Source organism: Rhineura floridana, chromosome 15 (assembly GCF_030035675.1).
Source record: "Rhineura floridana isolate rRhiFlo1 chromosome 15, rRhiFlo1.hap2, whole genome shotgun sequence".
Lineage (NCBI taxonomy): Eukaryota > Metazoa > Chordata > Lepidosauria > Squamata > Rhineuridae > Rhineura > Rhineura floridana.
In genome coordinates, this window is record NC_084494.1 from 16411242 (window position 1) to 16436191 (window position 24950).

At 43.1% G+C, this 24950-nt stretch overlaps 1 protein-coding gene across 5 annotated transcripts in view; it reads left to right on the plus strand.

Annotated features, from left to right (window-relative positions):
- ZDHHC18 (zinc finger DHHC-type palmitoyltransferase 18) overlaps window positions 1–24950 on the plus strand; it is a 62161-nt gene that overhangs the window by 29750 nt on the left and 7461 nt on the right. For 2 of the 5 annotated variants that reach the window (XM_061597924.1, XM_061597923.1), the window contains exons 4-8: window positions 1781–1918; window positions 2321–2369; window positions 3635–3737; window positions 5298–5407; window positions 8151–8250. In XM_061597924.1, coding sequence (XP_061453908.1) covers window positions 1781–1918; window positions 2321–2369; window positions 3635–3737; window positions 5298–5407; window positions 8151–8250 — 500 coding nt within the window. Of the gene's footprint in view, window positions 1–1780; window positions 1919–2320; window positions 2370–3634; window positions 3738–5297; window positions 5408–8150; window positions 11058–12361; window positions 12425–16052; window positions 17733–24950 lie in introns of those variants that run through there. The other 3 variants (XM_061597921.1, XM_061597922.1, XM_061597925.1) reach the window with 3 other exon arrangements.

Sequence of the window (24950 nt, forward strand, 5' to 3'; positions counted from 1 at the left end):
TAACCGTATCCCACTGGTTTTCTCCATTCCACCAGGTCTCCGTTATGCTCACTATATCAATGCTCTTCTCTAAGACCAAGCACTCCAGTTCTCCCATCTTGGTTCAGAGGCTGCTAGCATTAGCTTTCCCACAACCATTCTAATACTTTAGGCTAGAGATCAACAACTGGGACTTCCTGCATCGAATCTAGATTTTCAGAGGTGATGCCCAATTGCTAACCTGAATGAATCATCCGTTTGTAGAGAGTGACAGCTACAGCAGTGGGATTTGTTAGTGGCAGACTGGCTGGCAATGAGGTCTGGAGCCTTGGCCTGCCTCTCTTCACTCTCCTAATGGTCCTCTGGTGAAACTGATTGTTAACCTGGGGAGTCACTGCATGCTGGTTCTTTTTTTTTTTTTTTAGTACAGACTCAATAGAATCCCTACCTACTGGCAGTTTGCTCTGGATTAATAAAATATCTCTTACTATGTGTTTGGAAAGGACCTGAAGAGGACCCAAGTGTTTTCTGAATTTCCCCAGAAAGATAAACTCATTTTCAGATTATAGGCTGTCACAATAAGAAACAACAAAACATAATGCCAGATAAGTTGTTGTTATTATTATTATTATTAACTTTGGATTGCTGCTTGTTAAGAATATGGATTTGTTGGTTGCTTGCCTTTCTGTACTCAAGGCATTTCACAATAATAAATAAATGTAGAAAAATACAGTAAAAGAAGCAAAAGGAGCACAGTTTTTTTTTAAAGAAGTTGTCTAGTAAAAAGCCAGCCTGCTGGCTGAAGGAGGGCAATATCTTTCTGTGATTGCCAGTCAGTCTAGATAACTGGAATTCTCCTTTTTTGCTTCCAACAATATATGTTGTTGGGGGTAGGGATCTAACATACAGTTAATTGGTCGGATTCAACAATTTAAAATTCTTTGGTTAGCAGTTTTTTTAATTGCTAATTTTTAATTTAATTACTAAAAAGGTGTCAGGTGCCATTTTGGAAAAGGCATTCTCATACTCTCTCATGCGCACATATATACATACATATACACAGAGCGTATTTCTTTTCAGTTCATGCTTGCTGTGACAAAACAAGGCTGCTTTTTTCTTCAGAATTATTGTTTTATTCATGTACAAATTTAGTCAATGAAAACTCCTGCAATTGATCAAGTGATGCCTAATTAATTAGATCCCATGGGTCTATTCTCAAACTAAATTTCCATACATGTACTTCTAAGTCCAGAAGGTTTGCTAGGTGCATAACTTTGTATGCTGGAAATAATCTGCACACTTGCCTACCACTCCTCTGCATGCATCTTTAGCATGCGTACTGGGGTCACGAACATAAAAAATAGTCCTGAGCATCAAAGAAGAATCAAATACGTTGCCTAGTCAAGAGGAACGTTCAAGATCACAGGCCAATGTAGCATCTTAACTACTTGAATGAAAAAGATAATTCTGGTTAGAAAAACAGCAGATGAGCGGCAGCACATTTTAGAGGGCTCTCAAAGGCTGATGGTTTTCTAATCCTAGTGAAAGTATTTCTTGAATGTCCCTAAAAAGGTTAGCCCAGATTGGGGTAATATGTGATTACAGTCAGCAGGAAGGACAAAGAGGCATCTATTGATTTCAGACAAAGACACTTAAAATGGCTGCAGCCCCCCTCATTTTTTTTAAAAAAATAAGCTAATATTCTCACCGCATATATATTAGAAGAGGACCTAAAAGAGGCATCTGCTTCATCGATTTATGTAAACCACCTTAATGTCTTCTTGTTGCCTTTTCTCCCCAGAACACTTTGATCACCACTGTCCCTGGGTGGGCAACTGCGTGGGGAAACGGAATTATCGATACTTCTATGCCTTCATCCTCTCCCTCTCCTTCCTGACAGCCTACATCTTCGCTTGTGTCATTACCCACCTCGCCCTGCGTAAGTATAGCTTTTAATGAAGGGCTTTCTGAGCCAGAAGCTCTCCAGCTGCATCCGTAGGAGTCTGGATGAGCACATTCCAAAGCCAGGATGCTCCTCAAAGCCGTATGCTGCCAGCCTCTCTGGATGTGTGGGGAATCACTGAGGTCTTCTGACACCAAACCAGCAGTAACAGTTATTTAGAGAGTGGTAAAACCCAACATTTACATACGGCCATTAATGTGCTAAATTTGGGCAGACCTATCCAGGATAGCTCAAAGCTTGCCATGCTGCTTCTGGAGATCCTCAGTGTCAGGAGGGGCTCCATGTTTTGTCAAAGTCACATGACCTCTTGCATGTTTGCCTGGATAGAAATGGAAAATGGCTTCCTTCAACTCATCCTTCTTTCTCTTTGCTTTTCAGGTTCCCAGGGAAGTGATTTCCTCACTGTTTTGAAAGCAACACCAGCAAGATATCCTTTAAGTACCTGTCTTCCCTTTCCCCCTCTTCCCTGTTTGTCAGTTGGTAACTGACAAAGATCCAGTTTAGCATAACAGATTCTAACATGTAAAATGTCCTTGGAGGTGCTTTCTGTATGCCCAAAGCAAAGAATCTCCAGGCTCTCATGATCACTCATGCAGAGAAAGTATATGGATCTTCTTGTACGAGCTGAATAAAATATTTTGTTTGGGTCTTGATCTTTGTTCATGATTTATTTTCCTTTTGCAAAAGTGTCCACACGATTCTTCATGAGGACTAGGACTGACAGAAAGAACAACTTTAGTTTGTAAAAATTGGGCCATATGGCCCTGTGACTTCAGTCTTTGCTAATCTCAAAAACCAATTCTTGATTGCCTACAGCAGAAGTCATCTTCAGCCTGTTATCTAACATTCTTTAGTTGAGGCTTACCTGATACCATGTTTGTTATCTTTTTAGTGCCAGGTGAAGATCTCCCCCCCCCACCTCTTAGAGCTGCATTTTTAACTTCTCAATACGGCTCTGCTGTATGCAGCACTGTTTTACTTGGTTGCTGCCATGTCTTGGTTTATTTGTTTTTATTGTTTATGGGTTTTAAATCCTAGCAACCATTAACTACTAGGGCTTTAAATTCTGTAAGCTACTCTGAGAATCCTTTAAAGCAGTGTTTCCCAAACTGTTTTCCCCACGGACCCCTTGAAAATTGCTGAGGGTCTTGGCAGACCACTTAAATGTTTTTTCTGCCTGTTGTAGCAATTGTAGTGTGCTGTGCTAGATGCTGTACGGTTTGTAATTGTATTTGTATTGCTTTTATTTCCTATATTGTATTTTATTATATTACAATTGGAATTCCATATACAATTGGAATTCTATAGAATTAATATTGTAAGTGTTCTTCACAGACATGCCATGGACCACCTGAATGAAGCTTGCAGACCACTTGTGATTCATAGACCACAGTTAGGGGGACCCCTGCTTTAGAAGAAAAGCAGGGTGTCAAATACTACAAGTAAATAGCTCGAGATCTTCAAAACTGAATCCTGTTTCTCATGTACAGAATGTTTATTGTTGTGAACTGATGATGATCATAATCAACAGGTTTTAATATGTATGCCACTTTTCTATAAATATCCCGACAGTGGCTCAGACCAGTTTGAGGGGTGGTAGACTGAGGGAAGGGATCTTTGTCTTTGAGCATTTGGGGTGAATGGGTTCTCCCAAATCACATGCTGTTGTTCCTTCCTTGACTCTCCACTCACCTTGTTGGAATTGGTGGTTTGTTTTTTCTCAGTCTGGTCTATTTTTGGCCTCTCAGGGTTTCACACTTACTTAGTTGCCTCCAACTTAACAACCAATGAAGATGTGAGTATGTTTTTTTTATCTCCTTTCGTCAAAGAGAAGCCCAAGCTGTAACTAAGTGGTAGAGAATCTGCTTTGCATGCAGAAGGTCCCAGGTTCAATCCCCAACATCTGCAGGTAGCACTTGGAAAGAGTCTGCCTGGAACCCTGGTGAGCTGCTGCCAGTCAGTGTAGGTAATACTGAACTAGATGGGCCAATGGTCTGACTCAACTTCCTATATTCCTTAGCAATCATTATTAGAGCCTTAAACCAATTCCTTAAGCAAGCAAAAGTTAGCCTCTCCACTTCTGGCCAATGTGTATGTTTAACAAATCTTAAGACAGTTCTTTCCCTTTTGGTATAGCTAACTAAATCTGCATAAGTTTGCTTATGAGTATGCAATAATAAGCAGAAAAAAGTCTTATTTTCTTGGATTTCAGATGATGCCTGCATGTGTCTCATCAGGCCCCACCTTAAAAGTCATTCCCTCCTGTGCGGGGGAGAAAGGAGAATGCTGCTTCTAAAATGGTGCTTGCTATCCATTGTTTCTATCAAATGCTTATTCAAAAAATAATTAGATGTAGACGAAAAATCAATCAGAGTAATTTTAATTGATTATGCTAATCTGTTATTTGATGAGGTGTTGTAGCCCTAATTCATGACTTGTTCTGATGTTACAAGAGTAAAATAGCCCTTTATGCTTCTAACTACTTGGGGTCTTCAACTTATTTTATAAATGAAATTGTTAAGTCAATTTTCTGATAAAAGCATCCACGGTGGCTTGCTGCAAAGAGATAAACACAGAGAACAATAAAATTCTACATCATCTTAACACTTAAAACCAGTAGCTGGGAAACAAATCACTGTTGCTAACTCCTCTGTTGTAGAACGCTTTGCTCAGAGGGACCTTGCTCTGCACCTCAGTAGATTTCATGACTCTAAATGGGAAAATACAGAGCAAGGCGTCTCCAGCAGATCCAAGAAGTTGGAGAGGTAATGTGAGATAGTACAGCACCAGGGCTCTCAATCGTGTGCTGAGCTTCATTGTGTGATGTATGTGCTAGTCAGTATGTACCATCTTTCATTATAGAATATTAAGATGTTTAAAAAAAGCAGATGTTCTCCACTAAACAGATATAAATTGTGCAAAAGTCACAGGACTGTTAGAGGCTTTCAGCAAGAAAATGTACTGTCTAGATGAACACCCAGATTTCAGTTAACACACTAAGCATTCAGCATTCAGAACGGTTAACATTTAGACACCAAACTGTTCAGTAGAGAGAGCAGTATTTGAATTCAGTTGTTGTCATCCTTCTCTCTTACAAAACAAATAAGATTTTAACCGTTTTTGAAAGGGTCATCCTTTGGATTAGTGTGACAAGAGTTACAGCATTAAAATATATAGGTGTTTGTGATGGAATATTCACAAGTAAATATTGTGTGCTTTGAACTTCATATCTTCACATTTGTAAGTTTTCACTTGAATATCTCATGCAACTAGTGATCGCTTAGTTGATGTGTTTAAATCAAGGATTTTCATTGTCTTCTTGGCTTTTCCTAACCATCTCTCGTTTGGATTGCAGCTCAAAGGAGCATGGTCAAATAAGAGAGGGTCTGAATTTGCCAATCCCTACAGCCATAAAAGTATCTTCACCAACTGCTGTGCAGTGCTCTGTGGACCATTCTATCCCAGGTAGGAATGCTTGACAGATGGCCCCTGAATCATGTTAATATTGGGGGGGGGGAGATACTGATCTGCAGCTGTTCTGAGCTCTGGAGTTTTGGGAGGTGCTATCTCTGAAATAATGTGTGTGGTTTATATTGTTTTTATGGGGGGGGAAGTACAGAAGGCCCCCAAGACAGGGACTTGTTAACCAGCCTAATTTCACTTCAGCTTTTGGACTGTAAAGTTGAGAGAGGTATTGTCTTTTTTTTTTCTTTTGGTGCCTCCCCCACCTACTCTGCCACTGTTCATGGAGGGAGAGAAGCAGCCAGTGTGTCAGGATCATGCAGGTGGCCCATGATGCTAAGTAAAGAAGAAATATGCACATGTTTTCCCATGGGTGGAGAGCTAACTGCAGAAAGCATCCCATATTGCTTGAGACCATGACTGCTTCCTCCTTCCAGCTTTGGAAATGTTGGCCACATTCACACATAATGGTAGGAGGATGCAGCCCGATTGCTTCTGCCTGGTCCCTCTCCTGGTGAAAATGTGTAAAAAAAATCCCAAATCATAGTTGCTGAAAATCCAGAATCATAGTTGGTTTTGTTCTAACAGACAGTGATGGCTAGCCAGCCTTAAACCATTGTTTGTTGTTGGGTTACTGAATGTGACATGTTAGGATGAAACAAACCACAATCCCGGGTTCAGATGGAACACTTAAACTATGCCCTTCCAGGTTTGTTTACCTGTTCATCCCAGGGCAGGAATGAATCAGGAGTGATCGAATTGCATGCACAATATGATTTGTTGAGGCAAGAAGCTTTGCTTACCATTCTATGAATATATATAACGGTACTCATCTAAAATGCAGGTGCTGTTACAGGCATTTGACAATTGTTGATCTGAGGAATTTCCACTTAGTAACTTTCATGTCTGCCTAGTGTACAGTTCTTCTGGATTTACAGATCCAAGTTTAAGCTACCTGATGCCTTGCCTATGGTCCTATTGTAACTAACTTCATGTAGTCACAAGGGGGCAGAATTGGACAAAATGAAGGGCAGTTCTGACATTAGCATGTGGCATTTATGAGATGACTCCTTGAAGGGATGCATGGACACATAAAAGAGGGGAAACTGTCAGCAAAAGGTTGTCTGTGCAGTGCAGTTTTTTTGGGAAGGATGATTTAGGTAGGATTTTTCATTTCTATTACGTGCTTTTGGTAGTATCCTCAGAAAAACTGGAGATCTGCATAAACCATAACTTTTCCACATTTAAAGAATCACTTTAAATAGTCAGTCCATGAACACCAAATATCAAACTTTGCTTGCCTCCTGAAAGTCTTAAGAGGGCCCTTGAAACTGTATGTTGTGGGGCTCGGACTGACACTGGTTGGAGAGTATTTTTACAACACACTGAAAGCTTACATAAAGTAGAGAGTGCTTTGGTGAACTGTTGAACAGCCGGTGGTCCAAGAACTAGCTGAAGAATTTTTCCAGCTCAGCTTTCCCCCCCCCCCATTCCTTTTTGTACTAGGGTTACTATGGATTCCTCCACTGTTGTCTTCAATATGTAGCGCTCCCATACGGTTCCCTCTCTGAAACTACTATGGAGAACGAGGCACTCTCATCTGATGGGAATCTGGCCTCTGCAAAGCTTACTTAGAATTTAGCTGTGATTTGAAAGTAGTCCCAGTGGGCAGAACCGCATATTGTCCAAATCAAGTGGAAGAGATGCACCAAATGTTTGGCTGGCATTAAGATTCTTTGCCAGCCGCTTCCTGGAGCAAGAAATTTGCCTGCTTATCCCCTCATTGTTGGCTTCCTCTTGACACTTCAGGGCTGCTTGAAGTGAAAATGCTAAGTACAGGGGTTTAATACCACATGCTTTTGTATTCCTTTAAAAAAATTGTTTTTAAAAAACAGGCAGAGAAAATACAAATAAATGTTATAAGGAAATGCACTTTGCACCATCCAATTAGATACGTTAAAAGCCAGTGTGGTATAGTGGTTAGAGTGTTGGACTACAACCTGGGAGACCAGGGTTTGAATCCCCACATAGCCATGAATCTCACTGGGTGACCTTGGGCCAGTCACTGCCTCTCAGCCTCATGGAAACCCTATTTATAGGGTCGCCATAAGTCTGAATCGACTTGAAGGCAGTACATTTATAATTTTAATGCCGTTGTACTCCCTAATGTAGGAGTGGGGAACCTTTTTGACTAGAGGATTAGTTCTTGATCTCCCCACCCCGTGGGGCAACATTGATGGGTGGGGCCTCCCACATGTGGCATGCATCTGACATCATAATGGCATCAACTGCCCCCTTGTGACTACATGAAGGGATGCATCTGACATCATAATGGCATCAAGTGATTGACAGGTGGGTGGTTCCACCCACCTCTCAAGTTGGCCCATGGGGATGGGGGGAGATAGTGACCAAGCAGGATTGATCTTCTCACACTTCAGCTGATGCATGGGGAATTCAGTCCTGCTTTCTACAGTGTTCAGGTGTGTGAAAGAGTTTCCTGTGGGGTATTCTCTCATGCACCTGAACCAAGCAGGATTGAAGTTCCACACCCCTACCTTAATGCATGACCCAGAATAAATGATGCCCCTTGTTTCATGTTTGGGATCCAAAGGCAGATTGGACTTCCCACCTTGTCCATAAACATGCCTTGACAGGGGGAAAAAGAGGGGTTGCTACTGCTGCTTCTTATTTGCTTTTAGTATTGATTACCAAACTAAACCCCATTGCTTTTTTTCCCCCATCAAAGCTTGATAGACAGAAGAGGATTTATCCAAGCAGATGCTGGGACCCCATCTACTCCTAAGACTGAAATCCCTTCCTTTGGAACGAAATCTGATGCCAGCATGGTATGAGCCAACTCTTAAGCCATCCTATGCCTTTGCCTACCTTCAGCTGGTGCCTCTCTTCCACTTTACCATTTTCTGGGCTCAGGCAAGACAGCCTTGTTGGGCGGAGCCTCCAGAGTTCCTACTCAAACCACATGCCATTGTCTTGTGTATTGATTTTTATTTGGTTTGATTTGTATACAGTGGAACTTAAACAGGACACTGGACCGCTGCAGTTAAGCCTCTAGGCAGGACCCTCCTGTCACACAGGGAAAAAGAGGGTCGGAACTGCCTGGAGCAGAGCGTGCCACTGGTTGGTAGAGAATACCAGCTTCTCGAGGACCATCCATTCTCAGAGGGTCTGCTGTAGGGCTTGGTTTAAAAGGATGTAGTAATTTGCATGCATGGAGTTGGTATGGGGAAAGGGAGGGGGAGCCAAGGAATCATCTCCTAAACTGCACTGCAGATTATATTTAAACTTGCTCCTTGATGAACGTGGACAGCAGCTTTGATGTTAGTCTGTCCGGCCTGCCACTCCGTATGAGGATCCCTCCACAAAGGATAATTGGTGCTTGCCCAAGCTGCAAGGCAGAGAGCTGAATCATTTGAGGACACAGCAGTCCTTGCCCTAGCAGCAAGTGGTGCTTGCTGAGCTGGTTTGCCTGGGATGGCTCTCCTGTCCCTACTTATGGGAGTAAAAGGGATGCAAATAGTTGGAGATCCCTAAGGAAGATCATGAGCAGATCTACTAGATAAATCAGCAGACTATGTTTTCTCACTTTGGGAAGTGACCAGGAGTCCTCCTTGTTGGTTTCAGTTGAATGAGGGCTATGATAACAGGCTGAACACAGTCCTGTGAGGTTCATTGTTTAATTGTTCGAAGAAAATTAAGCAAGACAATTTGAGATTCTTAAGTGATGTGAATAGAGATGGGATATAGTTCCCTGGTGTGTATATGAGTAACAAAGCTATTTTTTTTAGGGGGGCGGGGGAGATCTGTACATAGGAGACCTGTACATAGGAGACCTATTAACCAAAGGCTGTGTTCAAGGAGGAATTTGGAGCAGAATCTTCCTGCCCACATACATTGTCCAAAAATGAGCTTATTTCCTGTAGGAAGCTGAGGCCATTCATTTGGATTCTTGACCAGTCTGATAAAGAGCAAGATAACACATTTCTTCTTATTGGAGCTTCTCTTACAGTGCCTCCTGTCTTGTTATGTTCTTATGCATATAGCAAAACAAAATATATGTTAAATACTTGAAATATGTTTATTAAAAGCTGCTGGATATTTTTGCACATATTTTTGTAGGGTTTTCTAAGGATTTTTTTTTAAAAAGTAACTTTTTTGCTATACATAAACCTGTGCTACGAATTCTTGGAACTAGGTTAGATTTTTTTTTACAGTGTTGGAATTTGTGTATCAAGTAATTTACATACACAAAAATATATAAGCCATTATCCCCTAGAGCAGCCTTTCCCAACCAGTGTGCCTCCAGATGTTGTTGGACCACAACTCCCATCAGCCTCAGCCAGCATTGCCAATGGTCAGGAAAGATGGGAATTGTGGTCCAACAGCATCTGGAGGAACACTGGTTGGGAAAGGCTGCCCTAGAGTTTGCCAGTCCATAGGAAAATATGAGGAGTGAATAGGACACATGAGGGCTAGCTAGATTCTCCTTTCTTATCTCTATAGGCCTACAGAAATTAGGTTTTGTGGAAAGCGAAATAAGATCTTTGTCTCAAAGGGACAAATCAAGCACATCTGTGCCTTTCCCTGCTTTGCATCTGCAGAGGATTAGGAAAGCACAAACAATGAGGTCACACTGCAGGAATTTTCACTGAACGTAAGTTGGTGATTGGATAGGGAACAAATCAAATCTTTCCTTCCAACTTCTTCATTCATGCTCTTCATTGCCATGTGTTACATCCTTTGTCACCTTGTTCTTGAAAGAACAAGAACCTTCGTGTTCTTGAAAGCCATCAGTTGCAACAAATTTGTTTTGTGAGGAGGAGGAGGAGGAAGTTACATCCATCTTACATTCTCCATTAGTAAGAGTTAGCCAACCTACTGTGGCAGGAGTAGCCAACTTGGGGCCCTCCAAATGTTGTTGGACTGCAACTCCCATCATCCCTGACGATTGGCAGTGCTGGCTGGGGCTGACGGGAGTCAGAGTCCAACAGCATTTAGAACAGGCATGGGGAACCTCTGGCCCTCCAGATGTTGCTGGACTGCAAGACCCATTCGTTCCTGGCCATGGGCCATGCTTGCTGAAGCTGATAGAAGTGGTAGTTCACCAGCATCAGGAAGGCCAAGGGTTTCCCACACCTGATCTAGAGATCCTATAGGTTATTCACCCCTGCACTATCTATGCTGGTCTTGTTTTTAGTTTTAATTTTGGTTAGTGCAGACAGCATATGGCAGTCATAGTCTGTTTGCCTGACAAATCAGGATTGTTACAGCAAGGATAGAGAAGTGCCTATAATCACCTCCCTTTCTAGAATTTGGGTTTGCACTTCAGACAAGCTCAGATACAAAGCAAGGGCCATACTGGAACATTCTGGTGGGGTCTTCCACAGCATCTTCCCTCAGCTGGATGTTGTGTGCGGAATGCATGATATGTAACCATCTATATTATAGGGCTTCTTGAGTTGCATATTTATTCCTATGGGCAAAATGTGGCTTATTCATAGAGCAGAGCTGAAGGGTTTGAGAACTGATCAGCCTCTTGGAGAACCTCTGAGTATGACTTACTACCCTAGGAGGTACTGCTGGACTCAAGAGCCTCTTCTGCTAAATATAGGCCCTCAAGACGTTATGGATTTCCTAGCTAGCCCTCTTTCTAGCATCTGGATGCTTTTACAAAGGCAGTTCCAAGTGGTGTGTTGGCTGACATGTGGGGCCAGTGCTTATATTCTGTGCCATTTAGGCAAGTGCCAAATCCACGGGTGGGGGCAGGGGAGTCCCTTCTTAATAACAGGCTTGAACCTTCATGTTGAGGCAGCAGTGCCACCTCTGCCCTAAAAGACGCAAGGAATATTTCTCTCCTGTCTCCAGACAGCATTCCAATTCTTAGGGGATTGGCTTCTCCCCTTGATCTGGTGGCAGGGTCAATCAGCGTTAATTACTCCACAAAAGGAGAGGCCTCTCTCCATGCCCTCAGACTGGCCCTTCCTAGCGCCCGAGACCCTGTCAGCCTGCACACGTCTGAGCAGCTGCTGTTCCCACCACTGCCACATTATCGATCTCATCTGTGGAGGTGCATTTCCAAAGAGTCACCTGCCATCAAACCCATTGTAGTTGGCCAATGTGGCCTCAAAGCTGGAACTACCTGCTTGAAAGATAGCAGCTTTGCTTTCAGAGGGTTGATCACATTTGTCTTGTACAACTTTTCAGGAGCAGAATTTGGAGGGAGAGAAGTTTCCTGGCTTACATAAGCCAGGCGCACTAATCATATTCTGTCCTAGAATGCTCTCTTATTTACAGAAGGATAGCCTCATACAGTTATCGGGGAAGGAATCTGTCCTTGCTGAGGGAAAGCTCAGGCCATCCTCCAACACAAACTCATAATCATAAAGCTGGGGGGTGGGGAGGGAGGGGTCAAGGACCGTAGCAGTGTTACATTTGTGCGGGGAGACATACTTCTGTGGTGATTATGCCAGTTTCTTTCATTATTTGTTTTTGTAATAAAATTTTTATTTTTAAAGAGCTAATTGCTTTGGCTTTTGTGTTTGCATTTCCTTAACGCTAGATTTAAGAAGCCCAAACGTCTATGACGAGAAGCTGAGCTTGGGCAAATCCTGGTGGTAGAAACATCTGCTGGTTAAGACTTCGGCCTGGATGCTCACTCTATAGCCCAGCAGGCCTAGAAGTAGCTGCTGAGTGCTCTCGTTGTACTTGGGGATATATCGTGGGGGTGGGGAATCTGTACTCTGTCCATTGGAGTGATTTTGTAGTGTAGGGTTTCAGAGTAGCCATAACCCTAAGCTGGGCTCTCCCTGTGCAAAGCACACCATGCTGCTGATGGGCAGCATTTGTGTGCTTTATTCCTCACTTCCCTTCTCCCTCTCCCAAATCTGCTTCCCAAAACCTGAGACTGCCATGGTGCATAATCTCTGGTGTCTTCTCTAGGAGGATGCCTGCCAGGACTTTGCCATATCTTGCACTGCCTGATGGGATAACCCCATCCCACAGAATGGGTTAGCACTGCTCTCTGAAAGTTAGCTGGTAAGAATGCATTGACTTTTTTCTCACCCTCATCTGGTGAATCATCTCATTCTTGCTGCATGAGTTGCTTTGAGCCTGGAGTCCATCTACCCCTTCGGTCTGTGTGGCTGTTCTCATTTTGTTGTGTGCCTACAACCCATCCCACCAATAGCTTGAGCCTTATGAAGGTCTGTGAAGCCTATGTGGCAGCAAGGTAGCCTTGAGGTCCACGTGAGGAGAATCTTGAGCAAACTAGGTGCTCGTTCTATCTTCTACTGTCTCCTCCCATGGCAGGACTCCCTGTGGCACTAAAGCCATCATTACATTTGCTAGTTTTCCAGACGTTCTTGTCAATGTGGTGGTAACGTATTTTCTTGCAAACTGTGTTTCTTCCTATGCATAGGCTTATTGAATGATGTCCTGGCTTACCCCAGTGCATTTTGAGACTACACAGAAGGCAGGAAGCAGCTTCATAGTTCTTTGGTAGGCCTGTCCGCTTCTCTATGATTGTTTGGAGGTCTGAAAATAAGAATACTTTGTGGAAAATTACCTCCCATGCATCAGTAGTTACCATGAAGTACTCAGAAACTGGGCAGAACTGTCTAGGTAATCTCTTGACAGTGTAAACTAAGTTGTAAATTAAAGGTAGAATAGTGGTTGAGCTAAATGAGATGTCTGAGGACACTATGTCTGCTACTGAGCAGTTTCTTTTCTAAAGCTTAGCAGATTATTTTTTTAAAATAGTAGGATATGGATTACAAACATTTTTGGGGTACAGGACAAGGAGTGATGGCCAGGATCATCAGCTTGCCCTTAGTTTCATAGAGGGATTATGTGTTTTATAATCATGATAGGGCAGAAAGCATCTCCCTGAGTAGATAACTACTCAGCATCTGTATGGCACTTTAAGAATACTTGAATTGCTCCACATTGTCTCCATATTTTCATGAGACAACCCTGAAAGACCAAGGGAACTAAGGGTGAGTGTTTCCCCTAGCAGGCCCGCTCTCCTATCCAGTGGTGGCGGGTGGCCATTAGGACTGGTTGGGCGGAAGGCAGGGAGCCGGCAGTGGTTGGAGCCAGAGCCAATGAGAGCCAGAGTCTACTAATTACAGTTTTTGCCATCCTCCTCCTCCCTGCTGAGTTCAACAAGGGCAACACTTGGGACTGAGGAGGAAGCCGAGAGCCAATGCCATCCCCTGGATTGGTTGTAAGCAGGAAGGCAGGCAGGTGGGCGCTGGCCGAGAGCAGACTGAAGTTAGTGGAGCAGTGTCCCACTTGCCCTAATGGGCTAGCCTTCACTGCTCCCACCTGAGGTGATATTTGAGGATTTCTCAGTTTACAGCTCAATCTTAACGGTTAGATCATGCAAAGTCCCAAGACAAACCCCCCGCTGATGTGTAGGGTGTCCATACCCCACTTTAGTGTGAAGCCAGGATCTAATCTGCTATCTTGGCTCTGTTGTTTTAATGGCTGCTGCCCCCACCTTCTCTGGTGCACATTTTGTTGCCATCTCGTATTTCCTCAAAATGAGATTTAACCCTATCACATGTATAAGTTGTGTGCACTGCTGGTAAGTAATTATTAAGGTGCTGTGTTTGACAACAGTGTTAATAGGGCATGCAGTTGTTCCAGCAGCTTCTCTGCTTTCCATGTCGTTCTTCTTCATGTCAGGATCGGTATCAAAAGAGAAGATTGATGTATGGAAGTTCATTGTCTTGCCTTGGCAAGTTCTGAATCCTTATATTACAAATAGACGTGATCCGTCTTGAGATGGGCTAAAAATGTGAACATTCTGGAATAAGAAGAAATCTGGCAGCCTTCTCACTCATAAACAGTGCCCTATTTTAATGTTTGCCTGGCTTGAATTGGTGCCATTTCCCAGCCTCCAGGAGGACTTGTTGTGGCTGTTACGTGACAAAAATAGTTTTCCATTATCTTTGGTTTATATCCAGGATGGGGAACCTCAGGCCCGGGGACTGGATGCGGCCCTCCAGGTCCCCCTCTCTGGCCCTGATGATTCTCACTGGCCCTGCTTTGCACCCTGCTTGAGTGTGTTTTGCCTTGAACTCTGATAATGCTTCCCCACCCCCTTGCCTGGGTGGAGGATAGAGAGAGAGAGAGAGAGAGAGAGAGTGATATGTGTAGAAATAAGCCTACTGTACAAAGGTAACATTTACATTTGTCATTCCTTCTGGCCTTGCCATTTGCCCCCCTGAAGGTTGCCTCAGAGAAAGTGCAACCCCTGGGCTGAAAAAAAGGTGCTGGATGGGGAAATTCATGTAAGCAGGCCTGCCTGTCTCCTCCTCCTCCTTTCTCCCATAGCAAAAACAAAGCGGGAGAACCTTTCTTATACTTTGCTCTTTGTATCTTGCCTTTTTTTCATCCCTCTAGAAGGGAGAAAGCTGTCACTGCCTGCTTGTCCTTGGCAAGAGCAACCGGAAAGAGAAGCAGCAGGGCCACTGAGGGTTCTTCTAGCCGATAAAGTAAACTTTCTGTGAGCAGCAGTGACAGGGCAGAGCAGAGAGAGACTGAGTGCTTGGTTGAGCTTTCCAGCCATCTATCTGCCTGTATTCATCTGCCTGTAACTATCTGCCTGAATTCATCTGCTGGGGACAGAGAGAGAGGGACGAATCGGAAGTAGAATCCATCCCAGACAAGATGCAGCTTGATTCCACATGTTCTCCCACAGTCTGGGTGCTCAGCAACCCAGCAGAGCGGCTCTTTACATCAGGGGCCGCCAACTTGGTGCCCTCCAATTGTTGCTGGGCTAATGACTCCCATCATCCCTGTCCATTGACTATGCCTGCTGGGGCTGATGGGAAGTTGGAATCTAACAATATCTGAAAGATACGACTTTGGATACGCCATCCCCTTTACAATGTTGCTGCATGCACAGCGTTGTGCGATGAGGGTAGTGTTAAAGAAAGTTCCTATTCGTGCAGATTTTGTAGGTCTAACGAAGTGGGCTATGTGCATGTCTGAATTGAGGGGGTCCATCAGATGGTCCTTTTGCCACAACTGTTTCTCATTCTAAGATCCACTGTGAACTTCAGGACACTAATTCTCACTTCTGATGTGGCAGCAGAAGCTGTAGTTAAAACGGATGCCACGGCCAGAGAGGTCATGCGTTAAGTGACTTGGGAGGTAACCCAATATACTTGGGCTTCTGCCTGTATTTTGCTCTCCAGACATCATGAGAAGGTGTTTGTTCCTTGCCTGTCCCTCTCTTATTCTTGCATGCCCGTACGACAAACTCATTAGGAACCATCTTTTATTTATTTATTTGTTGGTTTGTTTGTTTACTCTTCTCTAATCAGGACTGGTTTGAAATTCTGTGTCAGTGTGATATACCTGAACCCCTCCCTCTCCTGACATTTCTCATCTGGGCATTCATAACAAAGAGTCATCTTTACCAGAATGGCACCTATTCCAGTTTTACCCAAATTGCACTAATTTCCCATGATCTTCCCCCTTCCTCTTCTCTAGCTTGTCTGCAGGCACTATTCCTGTGACCACCTTCTCTCTGTCTCGGATATTTCCTTTTACTAATCCTCTTTTTCTCTCTCTTTCTTCTTCCTCTTTTTCCCCCCCTTCACTGCTTGGAAACATCCAGTGTGTCCGGGGCACAAAGGAGATTTTGAGGACCCTCTGCGCCTCGCAGCAAAACCCAAGGCGAACCCAAGAGGCTGTGTCCAATATATGAAAGTACAGCCATTGTCACCACCTGTGCCTCTCTACCCTCCAGGGCTATCTAATTTTTTTAATATATTGCTGCATCTTTTCCTGTTTCGCAGCAAGGATAGGGAGATGCCTGCATGCACAAGGAAATAGCTATTCCAGACCCTCAAGGCCTAAAGCAGAGGTGCTCCTGCTGTCCGTAGGGTTAAAGCCATACAAGCCACCTGCTGTGAGTGCAATAATGGGAGTTTGTATTGGGGAAAGGATGTGTAGAAATGGGATCCCAGCATCTAAGCACTTCAAGGCCATGGGAGGATTCCTATATTTAGCCTTACTCTATAGCAAAGATGTCTCCAGGATCTAAAGATCCTAGGAGATACCTGTTTTAGTTATCTAGATGATGAAATATGGTAGTCTAAGGCACCCTCCTCTTCTCTCTCCCCTCATCCTGATCTACATGTGATGTCAAGAATCAATGCGGTGCTTGTAGCTGGAGCAGAGCAAGCTCCATTAAAGCTGCGTTTGCACTAGTTGTTTAATGTGCTCCCACTTGATGCATTTTGGTTAGAGTTTGCATCTGTTTAAATACAATGTGCAATGCATTAGAACTGTCAACCAGTTCCTAGAGCTTTTGTGTGTCGTGGGTTGTGATTCCACAGGAGCATTTAAACAATTGGTGACGGGAGGGGATGTGCTAACGGATGCAGAATTCAACTTCCTGAGAATAATGTGCTTCCCCCCCCCTTTAAAAAGGGCAAGCTTTAAACATTGTTACAAAGGTATGCTTACAAGCATAGGTGTAGTTTCTGTAAAAATCATAATGCCAGAAAAGTGGTGGATTTCCAATGGCTCTACATGGAGATTTAATATTCTCCATTGCTCTTCACCCTTTCCCTCACTGGCACAAACTAGAAATATGCAAATCTGTTGAATAATTATGTAAGCAAGTCAACTTGCAGAATTTATGCAATCTGCAGAATGTAAGCTTTCTTGGTGCAGAACTTTTCATCCCCTTCCCTTAAGCACAGAGTGAAACACAGCCCTGCTGCATAGGATGCTGTACCTGACTCAATCTTGGGCTACCCTAAGAGGATGCAGGGCCCAGGTCACATCAGAGTGCAGCTTCAGCCTGTTGAAATGCACAAGGGTAGCTGGTAGGGCCTGCAAAGCAGGATTTTGCATAGGCCAAGGACTAGAAACCCACATCTGAGCAGTTTATTCAAACTCCAGATGAGGAGGGAAGATGCCCACTCCCTGGGAATAGTCACAGTGGAGTTTGAACCATTCAGCATTTAACTTGCTAGCAAGTTATCTTGTTTTTTAGGATTATTGTCGAACTTTTCCTTTCTTTCCCTCTCCACCCCAAAAATAAACAAACAAATCATTAACAGTATTTTGTAGTGCTTATCTAACAGTTTCTGTACAGAATTCTGCCTTGCCTCACCTCTTTCAGATAGTTGAGGGGGCAAGGAACAGATTGAAGAACAGGGAGGTGAGCAGGAGGCCCTACACAGAGAAGAAAACCACACTCTTTTGGTCCCTTAAGTGTAAGTTGTGTAGGGTTTGAAATCCAGTTATGCCTCTCATTTTTGTAACAATAAAATTTATCCTATTCCATGACTGTCTGGTTTCTGTGTAATCAGTGGAAGCGATCCTCTTTGTGTGGCTGTCCCTTTCCTGCTTGATGTTGGAGTGCAAGATTCATCTTACTTTATGTGTGTCTGTGAGATCTTGCAGTTGCATGGTGTGACCCTGGAATCTGGGATATAGTGAAAAACAGCTGGAGGGCCAAAGGTTCCTAGTTCCTGATAGCATAAGCTAAATGTTTTTTATGCTTTAAAGTCTGACCAGGGTTGCCCAGAGTGACAAGTGTAAGTGAAGGATGCTTATGGACAAGCACAATTTTATGCATGTTTCAAACCTAGGGCTAGTGGGCTAGAGGCCTTCATGGGACAGGTGGGTTTGAGGTGACGATAGGCATCAGCCAGAGTTTGGTAGCATTTATTATTTATTTACTTATTTATTAGATTTCTATCCTCCCCTTCCTCCCAGAAGGAGCCTAGGGTGGCAAACAAAAACACTAAAAGCACTCTAAAACATCTTAAAAATGAAAGACTTTAAAACATATCAAAACAAAACATCTTAAAAACGTATTTAAAAAAAAACAAAAAAAACAGCTTTAAAAGCATCTTAAAAAGTAATTCCAACACAAATGCAGACTGAGACAAGGTCTCTACTCAGAATGCTTATTGCAAGAGGAATGTCTTCAGTAGGTGCCCAAAAGATAACAGAGATGGTTCCTGTCTTAATATTTAAGGGGAGGGAATTCCAAAGGTGCCACAACACGGAAGGTCCGCTTCCTGTGTTGTGTGGAATGGAACTCCTGATAAGATGATACCTGCAGGAGGCTCTCACCTGCAGAGCGCAGTTATCTCACCTGAGTGGCTGGCTTTTAGGCCTCTAAGGGGAGGGATGCCTAGCTCATAAAAAAGAATGGCTGGTTGTCACTGCCGTCATCACAGCTCACCCACGTTGTGCTGCATGTGTGGAAGAGGAGGAAAAGGATCTAGCTTGCTACGCTTCAGAACATCACTACCCATATGGACTAGAGAGGATTCAAATATGTCCCCCTAAGCTATTATCTCCTAAGCTGTGTACGCACCATAAATTTAAAGCACATTCTTCCCCTCAAGAATCATGGGAACTTTAGTTTACCTCTCACAGTACTACAATTTCCACCACTTTTAACAAACCACAGTTCTTAGGTGTCTTTGGAGTGGGGAGGAAATGTGTTTTAAATATATGGTGTGTATGCAGCCTTAACTTCAACCCTCACCTACAATAGAGAATTACAATATGGACTTGCCTTACTGCAGGAATGGTAACCTGTTCCCTTCCAGATATTGTTGGATCACAGTTCCCCATCATCCCCCTGACCAATGATCATGCTGCCTGGGTCTGATAAGAATTGGAGTCTAATAATATCTGGAGGAGCATAAGTTCCCGCATCCCTGCCTTAGAGGCTTTGAATGCTCGAAAGAGCTTTTATAGAATCAAAGAAGAGTAGATTTGGAAGGGGCCTATAAGGCCATCGAGGCCAACCCATGGCTCAATGCAGGAACCTAATTTAAAGCATATTTTATACATGCTAAGTATTGTTCTCTGATGTGGACAGCTGTTAGCACTGATAAGATGGAACCTCTTTATACATGTTGGAAGTGGGGCAAGAGCAACTCCTGTTTGGGTTCTTTAGTTTGTATTTCAGAAGGAAGATAGAGTTAGGGTCCTCCAGCTGGCTAGGCTTGCCTACCTTTACCTGGCTTGTTCTCTACCTAAGATCCTTCCATTGTAAACTGATATGCTCAGGGGAGCTGACCTGCCCCTCCTTCCTTTGTTTTCTTCTTTGACTGAGAAGAGAGGAGACATCTTTGCCTTTTCTCACTCCTGAGCCATGAGGGCAGTACCCAAGTCTGGGCATTGCACCTCCAACTTAGTTAGTTAGAACTAGGTATGCCTTTCCTATGTACTATGTATTTCTATAAACAAAGTAGCTATTCTTATTTTACTAAGTCATAAGTCTCAGTGGTCTAAATGCAGGGCAAAAGCCTGCTTCTTAAGTAAATACACTGGTACACATGCAGCTCAGATGCTGAGTATCTCTGCATAAATATTTCCATAACAAAGGGTTATGGCTGCCCAGTAAGCTAAATTGAACTGCGAGTTGTGCTTGAAAGCTAAAAAGGCTAAGTACTGTGTGTGATTTACAAAAGAGATCAAAAGGAGACTTTAGGTTAGAGAAAGAAAAGCAGAACAAAAGATAGGAAACCATGGCTGAAGAATCAATACTTAAGACAAGCATCTCAAGGCTGGAGAAGGACAATTATGCGATTTGGAGTCTCTGAATGATGGCACTTTTGGAAGGGGAGGAATTGCATGGAATCCTGATTGATCCTGAGCCCTCAGCAGTGGATGAAGCAGCCATTGCCTCCTGGAAGCGTAAGCATGCCAAAATGAAGCCTCTTTTTATTTCTGCTTTATCAGATGAGGCACTAAATGTTTGCATGGGCTGTAGAAATGCTAAAGAAATATGGGGAAAACTTGAAATGTATCAGAGAAAATTAAAAATCATGTGATGTTTCTCTATAAGTCGCTATAACTCGGAGACAATCCTATAGAGAGGATCTGAATCAACATATGGAGAGATTTACAAGTCTGCTCCGAGAATTAGAAAGATGTGGAAGATTGTTGGGTGAAGATTTACAAAAGGTCATACTCCTAGCCTCTCTAAATCAACGTCAGTATGTAACAGCTTGCATATTTCAGCAGACAGATCAGAATTTGGATCAGATTATGGCATATTTGAAAGTTCAGGACTATAAAGAGAGACAGGAACAAGCTCTGTCTGAAAAAGCAAATTTTACTGTGGGCAGAAACAGTAACCAAAGGCAGGATACAGAGATAAGTCATGCCCCAAAGCCACAGCAAGGCACAGATAAACAAAGGAACAAGTGCTTCAAATGCAAATCTCCTAATTACCTTCAAAGAGATTGTCCTAGAAAGGAGACAGGAGAGTTTATTTTAAACAGAAGCAATCTGAATGAAAAACACATAGCCAAACTAAAGTGAAGCATTCCAGTCACTTTGTATCTGATGGAAAGAATGATTATTATAAAACCAGATTTTTAATAGGCTACCGTACATTTAATAAATGATAAAAATTTGTTCAAGAAATTTACCCCCTCCCCTCCCAATACACAGAATGTAATTACAGCATCAGGAAACGTTTTCTGTTCTCAAGGAATAGGCACGGTGGAGCTACTTTGTAAACCGCCAGAGGGCGCCAGAGAGCTTGAAGTGAAAAATTGCCTGTTTGTTCCAGCATTTAAAGATAATTTAATAAGTGCCACTAAAATAATGGAGCTTGGAGGTGAACTGCATTTATATGACAAAATTTGCCAAGTTTTAGATGGAGGAGAAGCATGTTGTACTGCAAAATTGAAAAATGGACGTTTACATTTAGAATATTTTGAAACTATACATACAAATATAGCCAAAGAAACCTGTGAGTCTGGATGTTTACATGTTTGGCATAGAATAGGACTTGCCAGCTTAGCCAGAATTAATGCTCTAGAGAAGGAAAATTTGGCTAGAGGCATTAAAATTGGGCAATGTAAGTCTACAGAACAATGTGAATGCTGTATAAAGACAAAAAGCATGAAACCAAAATTTCCTAAGAAAAGTGAAAGGAAAACTACAAAACCTCTAGAATTAGTTCACACAGACCTTTGTGGACTCATTAGAACTTCATCACAGGGTGGAAATTTATATATGCTTGCTTTCATAGATGATTACTCAAGGTATACTACAATGTACCTACTGAGAAAAGTCAAGTACTTCAAAAATTGAAGGACTATATCAGAATTGTGTCCAACAAATTTGGCAGAAAACCACAAATTATAAGATCTGACAACAGAGGAGAATTTGTGTCCAGGGCTATGCAAGACGTTCTACATGAGGAAGGCATAGAGCACCAGACTACTGTTGTTTATACTCCAGAACCAAACGGGGTTGTGGAACACATGAACCAGACTCTTGAACAGATGATGCGTTCCTTGTTGGAAGATGCACAGTTACCACAGAAGTACTGGGGGGAAGCAACAGTTACTGCCACCTGTCTGCAGAACCGACTTCTGGAAGTTGCAACCAACAAGACTCCTTTTAAGCTATGGCATGATTGGATACCAAGTGTGTCTCACCTTCATGTATTTGACTGCAAGGCCTTTGTCTACATCCTGAAACAAAAGAGGTCAAAATTTAACAACATTGCCAAGGAAGGCATATTCATTGGATATTCTTCAATGCACAAGGGATACCCAGTAATAGATCCCAAAACTGGCGAAGTTGGAGTATATAGAGCTGTCCACTTTGATGAAGGAAAGTGTGCACACCATCCAGAAGGGGCGTCACACCAAACAGATGACAGTGAAATGGAAGAAGAAACAGCTATTATTCCACAACAGAAGGGATCACAATAATACACCAGCAGAGGAAGGCAAGCAGTCTGAGCCAGAAGAGGCATCGGAGCCAGAAAGGGCAGCCAAAGCGCAAGCACCCAGACACTCTGAATGCACCAACAAAGGTGTACCACCAGACAGACTTGCTTACCTCATGAGAGATGAACTTCCAGAGCCAGAGACCTGGAAAGAGATTGATGCCTTACCCAAAGCTGAAGCTGAGAGGTGGAGTCAGGCAGCCAAGGAAGAGCTGGAAGCTCTGCACAAGAATAAAACTTGCACACTGACCAAGCTTCCTCAAGGAAGGAAAGCTGTAGGCTGCAAGAGGATATTCAAGAAAAAGTTAGATGCTGAAGGAACCGTTTAAAAGATACAAGACAAGCCATTGGAAAACTTCTGTATATCGGCACTGTTACCAGGCCAGATGTGGCAGCAGAAGTGGAGTACCTGTGCAGGAAAACCAGCTCGCCAACCATAAAGGACTGGGAAGCAATCAAGAGAGTGACGAGATGTCTGAAGGGCACTGCAACTATGAAACTGAAGTTAGCGGCTACCCGAGATCCCAAACTAGTGGGATATGCAGGCTCTGATTGGGCTGAAGACACTACAGATCAAAAATCCACCAGTGGAAACATCTATTATAGAGATTCAGTGATCAACTGGACAAGTAAGAAACAAGAGACTGTAGCATTCTCTTCCATAGAAGCAGAGTATGTGTCAGCTTCTGAAGCTAGCAGACAGTTGACATGGCTACTTGAACAGTTCAAAGATTTAGACATCTCTATACCTGGGCCTGTCGTGATGCATGAAGGATGCATCAGACTCATGGAGTTAGAAGGGGTGAGTTCACGAACCAAGCACATAGATGTGAAACACCATTTCATTAGAGAGACATACTGCAGAAGACTACTCAAGATGGAGTATTGTCCAACGGAAGACATGACTGCAGACACTCTGACGAAGGCATTGGGCAAAGTAAGATACTGCAAGCTGTGAGACAAGATGAACCTTGTGGGCTGAACCAAACACTCTTTGAGAAGGGGTGTTGGAAGTGGGTCAAGGGCAACTCCTGTTTGGGTTCTTTTGTTTGTATTCCAGAAGGAAGATAGAGTTAGGGTCCTCCAGCTGGCTAGGCTTGCCTACCTTTACCTGTGCTGTTCTCTACCTAACATCCTTCCATTGTAAACTGATATACTTAGGGAAGCTGACCTGCCCCTCCTTCCTTTGTCTTCTTCCTCGACTGTCCAAGGAGAGAGGAGACATCTTTGCCTTTGTTCTCTCTCCTGAGCCATGAGGGCAATACCCAAGTCTGGGCATTACACCTCCAACTTAGTTAGAACTAGGTATGCCTTTCCTATATACTATCCATTTCTATAAATGAAGTAGCTTTTCTTATTTTACTAAGTCTTAAGTCTCAGTTATCTAAATGCAGGGTGAAAGCCTGCTTCTTAAGTAAATACACACACTGGCACACATGCAGCTCAGATGCTGAGTATCTCTGCATAAATATTTCCGTAACAATACAGAGGTGACATTCCTGCCAATGGGGCAGGGGGTTCTTCATAAGTCCTGATTCTAGGCTTTCCGGAGGCAGCAGGCTGACCATTGCTGGGAAACATGATACTTAGCTGAGACGGGTACATGATCTAAGTTTAGCAAGAGCCATCTTGTGTGTGCTGCGAATGTTTCTTGGTGGTATAGTCATGCCGAGTATGCTGACCAGTGACAGGCAAACTGCCCACAATTGGAGCTCGCTTGCTAATTATGAGCTTTCTGTGGGTGATCAGAAAGCAGTCCTCTGTTTCCCAAGAGTTCTCTCCTGGCTTACAATGCTGTGTTAGAATTGCTTTAAAATATATTTTTAAAGCTTTAAAAAAAATGTTTTTAAAGATGTTTTAATATGTTTTTAATGGTTTTAATATATTTTGGAGTCTGTTTTTATGACGTTTTAAAGTATTTTTAGTGCTTTTGTTTGCTGCCTTGGGCTCCTACTGGCAGAAAGGATGGGATATAAATAAATAATAATGCTGATGACACCATATGCATGCTCCTTAAGGTGTGTTGTCTCCTGGGAACTGTAGTTCCCAGCACCGCCAATGGCATGAAGCCACTTTGGAATTCAGCCTCCTGAACAAACACACTTGGAAATTAGAGAGATGTAGACCAGAGCTTGGAAAAGTTACTTTTTTGAACTACAACTCCCATCAGCCCAATCCAGTGGCCATGCTGGTCAGGGCTGATGGGAGTTGTAGTTCAAAAAAGTAACTTTTCCAAGCTCTTATGTAGACACACATGGGGAACAACAACTACATAAAATGTTTTCAAGAAACAGTCACGGGAAACAGCCCTGACAGAGCAAAGAGACTCACCCAACAAAACGCTGTATGGACAGATGCTCTAGTCTGGTCATGCAAGTTGCAACAATCAACCACCATTTCTTTGAGGTGGTCATTATCAAGAACTGTGGGGTCCTCCAAAGCAATCAGTAAGTTAGAGAGGTAGCCAACCTTTTCAGACGCATGGGCACATCTGGATTTTTGAGTGAGCCTTAAAAGCTGAAGTCCAATATGTGTTATTGATCCAGCGACCATTATAAACAATTGAAGAGGCATTAAAAGAATGTAGAGCTGAAAGAGCGAGTGGGGGAAGCACATCGCTTTTCCAACTTCCTTCTTCAATTCTATGAACTTTTCAAAGGAGGAAAAAATAACCACCTCATCACTGAGGGGGCAGTGAGGGGGTGGGGTCAGAGGCTTTATGGGTGACAGGGAAAGACCTCATGGGCACTACATTGGCAACCCCTGCAGTATGTGAGAGAA